This window comes from Cyrtonyx montezumae, unplaced genomic scaffold (genome assembly GCF_038088225.1).
Source record: "Cyrtonyx montezumae isolate F1298 unplaced genomic scaffold, pur_monq_1.0 scaffold_23, whole genome shotgun sequence".
Taxonomy (NCBI): Eukaryota; Metazoa; Chordata; class Aves; order Galliformes; family Odontophoridae; genus Cyrtonyx; species Cyrtonyx montezumae.
This window is the reverse complement of record NW_027071970.1, coordinates 2,228,112-2,240,014: the sequence shown is the minus strand read 5'-3', so window position 1 is coordinate 2,240,014 and position 11,903 is coordinate 2,228,112. Positions and strand designations below refer to the sequence as shown.

The following is an 11,903-nucleotide window of genomic DNA, read 5'->3' as shown; positions in this document are numbered from 1 at the left end:
TCCAAGAAAACTCAGAATCGGACTCCTCAGGAACACTCCGGCCTTCCCATAGTAGGTCCCTTCCCACCAGCAGGTCTCCTCCCACCCTCAGCCCTCCACAGTTGAGCCCAATGTCCCCAACCCCGTATGGTGTTGATAGGATCTACCCAAGATCTCTGGGAAGTGTCCTGAGCCCTGCTGTAGGGCTGCTCCCACCAGGCTGAGCATCCCTTGGAGCGCTCAGTGGCAGAGCACCTCATGCTTGGATTTGTCCCTTGGGTGAGGCAGTGGCAGAGTCCCTTGTCCCAGGCTGTCCCCATACCTCCTCGCATGTCATGGTGCCCAGCACACCGAGCTCCTCCACCTGCAACTCTCGCAGGCAGCGCTGGATGTGGTGCAGGACCCTCAGGACCCCACGGTGGTGCTGCTGAAGGTCAGGAACAGTGCTTGGGGACAGGGAGGAGACAGAGCAGTGGCACGGGCACTCGCCACATCTCTGTACACCTGTGGCATGGCTCAACCCAGGTTTGGAAGGGCCAGGATGGGGTGGCTGGGCCAGGTCCCGCGAACATGTTGCTGTCTCCTGCGGGGCTCTTGCTGGGGTCAGTGGCTCCTTCAGGGCTCCTGGGGCTGCTGGCTCCTGCAGGTGACAGTGCTCCTGATAGACACGGATGGCTCCATTCACCTGCAGTTCACGTATACAAGGTCGCCCATGAGGTCCCAAGCACCAAGCCACCATCACCCCATGGCCCAGCCCCTTCCTTGACCTTCTTCAGGTTCTCCTGCAGCTGCCGGAGTGCAGCCATCCTCTCCTTCTGCAGCACTGCCCTCAGCTGCCCCAGAGCTTCCTGCCTCTGCCGCAGCACGGAGCGTGTCTGGAGCTGCAGCCCGTGGATCCTCTGCAGGGAAGGTGTCACATCCCAGGCCAGGCTCAGCAAGGCTCATCCCAAGGCCATCTGCGTGACTCGAGCGTAGGCTGTGTCACTGTCCAGCACCCCACCTGCACCTGGGGCACTGCAGAGAACCGTGGACCCCCAGCCAGGCCCATGCACATCCTTTTCCTCACAAATTCTGCATATTTCAGCTCTCTGATGCTCAAGGCCCAGAGAGCTGTGGGTGCCCCATCTCTGGAGCTGCCCAAGGCCAGGCTGCATGGGGTCCTGGGCAACCTGATCTGCTGGGGGTCAACCAGCCCAGGGCTGTGGTCAGGGCTGGGGGGGATTGTAAGGTCCTTTCTGACCCAACCATACTGTGATTCTTTGATTCTACAATTAAAACCTTCCCACAGATCACCTCGATTTGGCTTTAGGATGGGGCGCTCTGTGGCTGGGTGAGAGCCATCCACTGCCAAGGGATGCTTCACTCCCTCCCAGCCCACATCCCTGGTGGGCACCAACCTCCTGCAGCTCCCGTTTCTCTTCTCTGAGATCCAGCGTTTTCCTCCATGCCTTCCCCGGGCATCCAGCGCAGCCCTTCTGCCCCTGCTGAGACAGGAATCCCCCTTCCACCTCCCTCCTGCTCCTCCCTCCCCTCCCATGGCATGGCCAGCCCAGCCCCTGCCCTGCTGCTCCCAATCTGTCCCATCTCAAAGTGCTCACCACTTTCTTCACGTCCACACGATCCCATGTGTGTGCCCTACAGAAGGAAGAGCATCACCCAGCGGGACACCCCAGAAGCTACCTGTTGCCCATAGGACCCTGCAGCAAGGTTGGTCCCCGAGGCCACGACCACACACCTGGCCCCATCCCCATTGCTCGGCGTGCCCCAAGCTCCAGCTCCTGGCTCCCGTGTCCCCTCTGTGCTGCTCTGCAGGGCCCGGTGCAGTGCTGCCAGCTGGAGGGAACAGGATGGACACGGGTGGATGGCACCAATCCATCCATCAACCCCTGGGCAGTGTTGCCGCATTCAGCCAGCACTTATGCAGCTAATTAACTCGATGAAGGCAATGACTTTTACAAACTGGTTTTGAACAGTCCCCCCCACCCCTGGAGGGTTTCTCTTCAGGATTTCATTCGCAATTCATTTCTTTCATAAATGCCCCCCATGCTGACAGCCTTTCCATGGCCACCGTAGGGTCTGGACGAGGTCCTGTGTGAGACACAGGGACTCTCCCCATGGGGACAGCCACGCTGCTGTGCCCATCACACGCACCCTGTGAGACAGGACAGCCTTCTTCTTCCAGCGTTGCCACTGGGGCTCGGTCACATGCCCTGGGCAGGATACCTCGTGCTGCCTCTCTGTCCGGAGGCTGCATCTCCCAGTGGGTCCCACTGCTGCCTTGGTGCCTGCGGGAACACGGAGGGGATTGGGGACACCACAAACCCACCAAGTGGGACTGGCCCTGGGCTGCCTGCCCTCCCTGCTACATGACCCCCCCACACACACATTACCCAGCCCCAGAAGGGTCCCCAGCCCCACCAAGCCCCTGCCACCCCTCCTTGTCCCCTGCTCAGCCCCATTCCTCCCTCCAGCCCCAGCATCCCGAGTCCAGCAGCACACTCACAGTGAGCTCTCTTCTTCCCATCATCATCTCCTTCCTTGTCCTCAGGGAGGGTGACATCCCCTCCATGCCACCCCCGGTGTGCTGGTAGCTCCTGCCATCTGGGATGTCCCATGGCCCTGGCCCTGCTCCTGATGGCTGAGCTGCCTGAGGGTTTCCAGGGATGCCCAGTGTCCCCATCCCCACCATGCAGAGTGGTGACTGAAGGCTTTGCCCCAGAGGTTGGTCCCCAGCGGGATGTATCCACCCTGCCCTGCACCGGGTGCTCAGAGGGGGGTGGGCAGGGGGTCTCAGCCCCACTCTGGCTCAGCCTGGATATCCTGGCTCCCAGTGACTCCAGACTCCCCCTCCTCATCAACCTTGGGGACATGTCCTTCCAGGGGGACCACCACGGGAGCAGGGCCCCATCCTGCTCACTGCCATCCTCCTCCTCAGAGGTCCCCACTGTGCCCTCCCAACACCTGGCAGCCACGTCCTCAGTGCAGACAGAGCTGGAGCTGCTCCCACTGCCCCTCTGCAGCCCCCAGCAGCTCCACGCTCTGCATCCCGGCATCCCTGCGTGGGGAGCAGCAAGTCTGGAGCCTCCAAAGCCGGGATCTGCAGCTGGAGCCACTGCCAAAATGCAAATAGAGCAGGAGTCACTGCGTGGGCTTTGGCTCGAGGACTTTGTCACACAGCACAGCATGTAAAGGCACAGGGCAGGATGCTGCTGCAACAAGGAACGACCAGCTGATGCCCAAAATGCCCTTTGCATCCCTCCACAAGCTCTGCTCCCTCCTGCTCACCATTTTGCTCTCTGCGTTGTGCTGTTCTTCTATTGAAATGGGGACAGCTGCAGAATGCTGCGTGCACCAAGAAAAGCTCCCCATCCCCACTCACCAACTGTCCCACGAACACCGATGGTGTTGGGAGAAGCTCTGCCACGTGTCCCAGCACCGTGCTGCTGCAGGGGGGACGGGGAGGGAGCACCCCGGGCTGCAGGGGTCTGCTCCACAAGTCTCGAGGTCCTCATTACGCTTCAGAGTGAACGCCCCGAGCAGGATGATGGCCCCAAGCTGCCTGATGGCAGGGGACACCTCCCTGGGAAAAGACAAGAGGTCGGCGCGCTCGCTGCACCCAGGAGCTGCTCCGGCATGCTGTTGTCTGTCACCTGGCAACGTTGTGGTGTCCCAGCCAGCCCCAACCCGCCCCAGGGCCTCCTCCTCCTCCCCAGGAGCTGTGCCCTGGTGCTCTGCTCCTGTTCCTCCTCCACTGGGCCACCCCTCCAGTCCCTCCCAGCCTTCACCTCCTTCCCTGGCTGACCATCCCCTGCGTGGGACAACTTTTGCAGTGCCATCTCTCCCAGCCATTAAGGCTGGAGCTCGTTGATCTTTAAGGATACAAGCCATCCTATGATTCTATGACCTCTCCCACCCTGCCCTCCTCCTACCCACCAGGACAAACCCCTTCTTTGGTCCTCAGCATCTTTCCCATGGCCACCTCCCCTGTCCCTGCTTACCTAGCCCCCCTCCTGCCATGAACAATCTCCCAGTGGCCACCATCCCTCACTCACCACCCCCTTGGCCATTTTCCCTTGGCCATCTCCCCCCTTTGGGCTGCCTCCACCAAACCACCTCCCCCTGAACCTTCCCTGGGCCTCCCAGCAGACAACCCTCCCTCCTTGGATAGTGGGGTCACCTCGTGCCCAGAGCTCAGTCACCTCAGGACCCCCCCCCCCCCCCAACCTGCAGACCCAGGGAGTGAGAACACAGCACCTTTTAAAACTCCCGAATCCAAGTTTTATTACCGTGTAGGAGAAGAGGGGTCACTCACAATATATTGCTCAAAAAGAAATACATTCAACAGCATTTACAGTAGAATGACATTAAAATCTTTTGGTTGGGGGGGGGGGGGTGGGGAAGAGGGGAATAGAAATACCAGGAGACAGTGCTCAGATTAAGCGTTGCCACTAGGTGACCTCTGGAAGATACCACAAGTTTTAAAATTAGCCTAAAAAAGAATGGGGGATTTCTGTTGCTGGGGGGCTCCTCACGCTCCCCAGGCTCTGCTACGCTGTGCAGTGCCCACTATGGTGACTCTAGAGGGAGAACAGAGGACAGGAGCTCACTGTGTCCCACCTGCAGGATGCGTCCTGGGGACACCGAGCTGAAGCTATGGGGCAGTCAGGGGTGTGGGGGCTGCTCATCTTTCCCAGCTCTCTCGCAAAAGAAAAGAGGAAAATAAGGCATTCTCAAGATGGGAGCGTCTCCAACGCAGATGTGTGTGCCCTGGGGCTGTGGCACTGCTCGAGCCAGCTGCATCCAACCAGCTAACACTGCAGCTTCCAGAGCTTCGGGGCAAAACGTTGCTTCTCCACTTTGGGAATGAGTCACCATCCCCCCTACACACCCTGCCTGGGGACGGGCCCAGCGAAGCACTCACCCTCGTGCTACAAAAACTCAGACAGAAGCTTCTGTCTTCATCATTTTTCATCTATTTGTTGTACCATAGAAATTTAAGCAAAATAATTTTCTATATATTTATATATATATGTATATATATATAAATTAGAAGCAAATAAATAAGATTCAGGGGTATGCTGAGATGAGTGGGTGCCACCACTCCAGCAGCCACTCACTACTGCTATGCCATACGAGGTCTATATATACTGTACACAGGGGTGTGCTGCAGGCAGCAGGTCTGGGGGTGCTGGAAGAGAAGCCAACCAGGAGGAGACTGACGGTGGAGGAACCTGATTGCATAAGTGTTCCATGGGTTTTGCAGTTCCCATTGCCTCGAAGTTCGTTATTGCTAATTATCTTCTGATGGGGACGTGGCAGTCTGGCTATGGGTGGGCCGTGGGAGGGAGCGCCCAGCACGGTGCGATAAAGACCCGGGGGTAAATGAAACAGGAGGAGGCAAACACGGGTGTGCAGGTTTCTGGTTCCCCTTGTTGTGGTGGGATGTCACCTCCTGGGTCCTCCCTCTCCGTGCCTGGAGCAGCAGCACCACAGCCATGGAAAAAACCAGGTCGCCAGCTGAGACATCACAGGGAACCACGGGCAGCCTCCAGCGACGGCCGCATCCCCACGCTGCTTTCTGGGCAGGATTCACTGCTGTTTGTGTTTGCTTCTGAGGGAATCTGAACCAGGAGCAGAACTTTTTGGGGAAAAGATGGCAAAAGAAAGAGCTCACACAAAAGCACAGCATCCCCACGACGCGAGCATCTTTGGAAGTCGACGTCTCAGCCGCTACAGCCGAGGCGCTGGAAGGTGCAGGCAGCAGCTCCTGACAGCAATAAATACCCTAATAGGCTAAAAACGACCCAGAGCCACACGTCCTCTTTCCTAATCAGTAGCTGAAAAAGCCACCGTTTAAAAAAAAAAAAAATGCTATTTATTAGTGCATAAAAAAATAGGTTTGGAATCCCTGTTTAGATTCTCTTTGTCAAATTTCTGCCTGTACTGACACCACACGTGTGTTATCTGCACTGCCAACCACTGGCAGCACGCTGCCCACGTGTCCTCGCTGCCCCTCTGTCTGTCTGTCCCTCTGCAGCTCAGAAGATATCGGGGCACAGGCTCCAGTCCTGCTTGTCCTTGGCCTCCCAGTAGCCACCTTTGTAGGTGCAGATCAGCTCCCCGGTCATGGGATCCACCTTCCTCTCAAACCACAGTGGGATGTAGCCCTCGTAGTCCTTGCCTGCATGGGGAGGAGAAGCAAAGGAGGCTGGGTATTAGGAAAAATTCCTTCTTGGAGAAAGGGGTCAGGATCAGCATGGGCTGCCCAGGGAGGTGGTGGAGTCACTGCTCCCAGAGGTGTCTGAGAAATGTGGGGGTGGAATCCCAGAACCGTTAAGGTTGGAAAAGGCTGAGATCACCAAGCCCAACCACCAACCCATCTCCACCACGGCCCTCCAAACGACGTAGCACTTAGGGATGCTGCTTAGTGGGCATGGTAATGATGGCCTGACAGTTGGTGATCTCAGAGGTCTTCCCCAACATGAATGGTTCCACGATCCCATGGTGACGATGGGTCAGTGCTTGGACTTAATCCCGGAGCTCTACTTCAACCTCAACGAATCCATGATTCCAGGACTCAGTGATTCTACGACGAGGAGCCTTCCTCCCCAGCCCCACACGGCTTCCCCACAGCCCTCCAATTCCCCCCCCCCAACAACATCCCACCTTCCTCCAGGGCTTCCACAGCCTCAGCCTCCCTCCTGCGGCGCACGGCCCGCTGCTTCTCCTCCAGCCTCTGCTTCTCCACGTTGGCCTCGTCCCAGCGGCCGCTCTCCATGAGCCGCTGGTCGGGGCGCAGCCGGCTGTCCGTGGGGGCCACGCGCTCCTCGGGCTCGTTCAGGGTGAGGGCCAGGCTGGAGAAGAAGTACATGTTCTCGGCGTTCTCCCTGCACACAGACAGACACAATGAGGAACCAGAGGTGCCCGTCCCAAACAGGGCTCCCCGTCCCTTCACACGTGCTCGTGTCTCACTCCAGTCCTCCTCTGTTCTTCTTATCCCCGGAACTGCACTTAAGAAGCTCTGCATCCCACCCTGTAAGTGGAAATGGTGGCTCCAGGTGGCCACGAGGAGACACCAGTGATGCCTGCACGGGCTTTGGAGGAAGCACAGATGGACTGGTTTGGTGTGGAAAAGCTAAAAGCGAAGCCAGCGTGGGGACAACATCATTCCCTGCCACGGCCAGCAGCTAGGAAGGCAGAACTCCAACCCAAGGAACATGCCAGACACACAGTGAGCAACACCACAGGACTCACGGGAGGGGGTACTTCTTCCACAAGACCTTTGGGGACAGTGTCTGGTAGACAGTTTTCTGTTTGCCCTCGGAGCCGGCGCTGCCATGGCTGCTCTGCACGATCTTGGAGCACTCCATCTTCTCATCCCACGTGCCCGACATGACATAGTGGGCTTTGCCATCTGCATCGCTCACCACCCCTGTCACCTGGCAGGAGAGACAGCAGTGCAGGAGATGGCTCCAGTGGCATCTGAAAGCACCCAGAGCCCACCACGAGTAAAACACAGCGACTCAAGCGGTGCACTGTGTCCTCAGACATGAGGACAGAACCCAGCAAGGTCTCATCCTGACACAGCCCCTCTGCACCCCACTCTCATCCCCCCCCAAGTGCCATACACAGGCCAGCTCTGTCCCCAGCCCCTCCCTGGCACCTGTGGCACACGAAGGTGCTGGTGCAGCTCTGCAGCCCCATGCTGGCTGCATCCCACCCCAGTGCCAGGACCCCATGAGCCCATCTGGGAGGACAGAACCCAGTGGGGAGGGCAGAGCCAGGCCAGAGGAAGGAGCAGGGAGATTTTTGGCTACGTACCTTTCGAGGGACATCCCTGGAGAAGTAGCTGTAGGGGGTAAATTTCAGCTGGCATTTATCTTTTGACTTATGGTTAACAATCTCTATTTCACCAGACTAGATAAAAGACACAGAACCACAGCAAGTGAGAGATTTCGCAAGGAGACAAATGAGCCGTTAGTCATTGTCAGTGCAGCTGCACACCAACCTCAGTGCAGAACTACATCTGCTCCCCACTCCAGCCCCTCCAGCCCCATGGCATGATGGGCCCAAGTAAAACACCCCACGCCAGACCTAGCCCCACATCACCCTGCTCCCCAGAGAGCCCACAGGCACTGACCTGGTCAATCCAGAGTTTGCCCACGATGATGTTGTGAACGGTGGAGGTGACCTTCCTCCAGACATAGTGATTCCCACTGGAGTGAAACTCGAGGTGGATGGCACCTGTAGAGAGTTTTGAGCTCAGGATGGGGACAGGACGGGGGCCCAAGCACTGTGCCCTCCTTCCGTCCTCTAAAAGCTTCCATTCTGAAAGCCCATGGGAATGTGCTGCTCGGTTCCTGGTGTCATAGGGGATGGCACAAGTGAGCCACCATTCCCTTGGCCAGGTCACCTACCCAGAGGCATGATGGAGAGGTATTTGCCCCTGAACTTGCTGGCGATGGTGATCTCCTGCCATAGCGTCCAGCCTCGCTTGGAGACGACGTGGTGGGCAGCTGCTGGGGGGTGGTGGCTCACCTAGGAGGGAGAAAACCCATCAGCCCATCAGGTTGGCCCTGTCCAGAGCTCAGTCATCATCACAGGACCCAAAGAGAAAGGATGCTCAGAGGCTCAGTGCCTTCCTATGGACACAGACAGAAAAAGCAGATGTGGCTGCAGCACAGCCCGCCTGGTGGCTCTGGGGACACCACTCGAGTGCTGTCCCTTGGAAGGAATTTGTAAGCTGGTGTGTTCAGACACTTCACACCAGGGTAATTACAGCCTGAGTGCCCTGAGCAACTGGATTACAGCCGTGAGCAGAGCCAAAACCTCTCCATTAAATCCCACTGTCACCGACAGGAGAAAATCCTATTTGGGTAACTGGATTTCAGGCACTGGATTACCAGAGCCTCGCTCAGCATGTCAGTGGGCCAAGGGATGTTCAGAGCAACAGGAACAGCATCCGTCTGTCTGTCCATCTATCCACCCCATGGTGCTAGCACAACCCAGGTCAGCATGCACTGACTACACCAAAAACACTGGGCTGCTGCCAACCTGCCCCCAGTCCGCCCTTTGAGATGGGTCCAGGATTTAGGCAGACTTACAGGTTCTGCTCGTGGATCAAATGCTCCATAGTGCTGCAACTGAGCTGTTTTGCCCTGAGTCGTGGCAAACCAAATTTTGGATGAATCGCTCCAGCCCCCACTATTCATCAGCACCCAAAACTCATGCACTCATGCACGCAAGGGAGCTGGAACATGCACATGGAAGGGTCAGAAATACCAGCAAGAAGGGTCAGCAGGCATACCAACCCTGGAGATCACCTACCAAAGCAACTTTACTTTAGTCTCCCACATGAGAGCTCTCATTGGCACAGAGGGGCACGATGTGACCTACCACCTGCTCCACATCTGGGCTAACAGCAAAACCCTTTGTGTACGTTGTGCCCTGAGGAGCCATCTAAGCTGCCACCCTGGTCAAAAAGGTTCCTGCCTCCCTCTGAACAAGATGCAGCATCTCCCAGAGTACTGCCAAAGGGGACCAGGCACATGGAAAACACAGTTTGCAAGCACAGCCCCACAGAACAGCTAACACACAGCCCTCACCCCACAGGTCTCAGTGCTAAATGGTGCTGCAGGTCTGGAACCCGCATTGGTCTCTCTATAGTGACAGAATCCTCTGGGTTTGTTCCTGAGTGCTGGGAAACATGACTGTCACTCCATTCCTGGGACAGCACAGTCACCTCCTAGGGAGCCCAGAACCCCCCTAAAATGATGTCCTGCCCTCAATGGTGATAAACAGCCCCATCCATCCCCAGGAGGACAGGAAGGACCAGCTGAGCATGCTATGCTGTAAAGAGTCAATTTTCTTCCAAGGTCTCAACCCATTAAGCTCCCCAGGTTTTTAATTAAGACCTGCTGGTTGATAGATGAGCATCAGATGTACTCTGTGATTAGCACATGGGGATGCTGCAGGTCCTCAGGTTGCCACCGAGCCTGGAAATTAAACCTCTGCAGCATAACAAAAAACGAGACCTTGAAGCTCCGTCCACCCACTAAGTGCACTGAAACGGGGAGATGCTGCATCTCCTGCAAGAAAGGGCTGCTTTGGTGAGACACAAGCAGCAGGACAGGCACGTGGAGCCCCTCTGCACAGCTCACCTGCTCACACAGGGAACGGAAGCCCAGCTCCTCCAGCCGGTCGAGCTCGTAGGTCTCCCCCAGCAGTGGGTTGAACGGCTTCGCCGTGCGGTGCACCGTGGTCGAGTAGGAAGACACCGAAAAGGCAGCCACAAAACACATCTGCTCTGTGGAGCTCTCACATTTGACTGCTTTGTCCAGCAGCTCGTGGTACTCCAGGTCCTCCGTCAGCCGCTGCAGCATGGAGAGCGGCTCGTTGAAGTTCACCTGCAGGGAAAGGAGTCGGCAAAGCGGGATGGAGAGCAGCTGAGCACTCCTGCACTGTGTCCCAGTGCACTGCAGCATCCTCTGTGGGGGCTGTGGCACGGGGCTGGATGTGGCAGGGAGCTCTGAGCAAGCACTGCCTCTGCAGCATCAAGTAAATGTTAAATAAAACAAGAGACTCGCACTGTAATGTGCTCCCTGAACTGTATCACCAGTGCCTGACGGCTTTGGAGTGCCCAGCTGGGCTGAGCTGGGAACAGCTGGGCCAGGAGCTAACCCCACACTGTGGGAGGTCAAACATGCCCCAGTCCCCGGAATGACCCTGAGCAGTGAGCCCAGCTCCCTGCTGGGAACATCCCACACCAATGAGCACCCCCTTCACCTCCATGCTGCAGCCCAGTGACTGAGAGAGCCCTACTTTGGAATGAACAGATGGCTGAAGGATGGGAGAACATTTCCAGAAGCCAAGCTGCATGCTTTAAATTGAAGAAAACAAACTCCAGACTGTTCCACTCTGGGATTTGGTCTGTAAGCAAGAGGGATCTTACAGCACCCAAGAAAGGCAGTTACGTAGCAAGAGTAGTAAGGCACATCCATGCCAGCTTGGCAGAACCTCAGGAGAGATGCAGGCAGCTCAACAACAAAGCAGCACTGCATCCCACACTGGCACTCTCACACAGCAAAACCCCACAGCAGAGGGATGAAGATTATCTCTTCCCAAAAAATGCAAAATCCCCACAGCTGTGCTGTTCCATTCCAGTGCTGAGGATTTCATTCATTCCAATGAAGGCAGGCAGTGCTTACACGGAGAGATTTTCCATGCATCGTGTCCCCTGGGACATTCAGCCATGCACTGCTGCCAGGCTGTGACTGCTCTAGTGGGTTTGATTGATAGGGAGAGCTTTCCCCTCTCCCAGCACCACAGCTGACACTATTTCACATCCTGAGCTGCTTTCTGTACCCATCATGTCCTCATCTGATCTTGATGTTGGTGCAGCAATGCTAACTGACAGTGCTAGGCTGCAGCTCTCAGCTAGAAACAGCACAAGGAAGGGACAAACTCACTCCTTACTTCAAATGTGTCAGGTACCATCCTAAGAAATAAAACCTATTCCCCCATGCTTGCCAGGACATGGCAGGTTTTGGGGAAATGAATTGCTTACAGTGGCACCCAAACCACTTTCTGGGCCAGTCAAGACCTGGACAGGGTTGCTGTGCTCTGGAAAACACTTCCTTCTGAAGTTTTTAGGAAGTTTTGCTACAGGCAGCATTAGGTCTGGGTGGGTAGCAACCAGCACAGCCCACTCCGGGTACAAACCAGCTGTAGGATGCCCCTGTGCTCACACAGAATGAGAAGTTACACGTTTCCAGACTAACGACAACAGGGATTTCTCCTCTGCTTTTCCAAACAGTGAGGTCCCTTCTTCTTGCCCTTGAGTGAAACACGTGCATCTGCAGGGATTCCAAGTGCCCTGGTTCCCCCTTTGCCCCTGGGTTTGCAGATGCTCAGGCAATGCCCCC

General features: G+C 56.6%; 2 protein-coding genes across 2 annotated transcripts in view; both read right to left on the bottom strand.

Moving 5' to 3' along the window:
• Window positions 1-235: 235 nt before the first annotated feature.
• Window positions 236-3,056, bottom strand: LOC136050086 (uncharacterized). Its single transcript, XM_065738705.1, has 5 exons — window positions 2,483-3,056; window positions 2,131-2,264; window positions 1,377-1,463; window positions 747-878; window positions 236-664 (listed from the first exon to the last, which is right to left on the bottom strand). Exons 1-5 carry the CDS (start codon window positions 3,030-3,032, stop codon window positions 236-238), a joined length of 1,332 nt encoding a protein of 443 aa, XP_065594777.1. The 5' UTR covers window positions 3,033-3,056.
• Window positions 3,057-5,205: 2,149 nt separating this feature from the next.
• Window positions 5,206-11,903, bottom strand: part of OSBP2 (oxysterol binding protein 2) — a 57,690-nt gene continuing 50,992 nt past the window's right edge. Inside the window, exons 8-14 of the mRNA XM_065738809.1 lie at window positions 10,140-10,385; window positions 8,397-8,517; window positions 8,120-8,223; window positions 7,801-7,896; window positions 7,234-7,418; window positions 6,646-6,866; window positions 5,206-6,160 (exon numbers count right to left, since the gene is read on the bottom strand). Of these exons, the coding sequence (XP_065594881.1) occupies window positions 6,018-6,160; window positions 6,646-6,866; window positions 7,234-7,418; window positions 7,801-7,896; window positions 8,120-8,223; window positions 8,397-8,517; window positions 10,140-10,385 (1,116 nt within the window). The 3' untranslated portion in view covers window positions 5,206-6,017. The remainder of the gene's footprint in view (window positions 6,161-6,645; window positions 6,867-7,233; window positions 7,419-7,800; window positions 7,897-8,119; window positions 8,224-8,396; window positions 8,518-10,139; window positions 10,386-11,903) is intronic.

What these genes read in the sequence shown, in the direction of transcription:
- LOC136050086 (XM_065738705.1), bottom strand. Translation starts at nt 3,032, where the DNA reads ATGCCGGGATGCAGAGCGTGGAGCTGCTGGGGGCTGCAGAGGGGCAGT. An exon ending in AGGCTGTCCTGTCTCACAGG is followed by an intron (nt 1,464 to 2,130) that starts GTGCGTGTGATG and finishes TTCCTGTCTCAG; the next exon opens with CAGGGGCAGAAGGGCTGCGC. An exon ending in TGCAGGAGAACCTGAAGAAG is followed by an intron (nt 665 to 746) that starts GTCAAGGAAGGG and finishes CGTGAACTGCAG; the next exon opens with GTGAATGGAGCCATCCGTGT.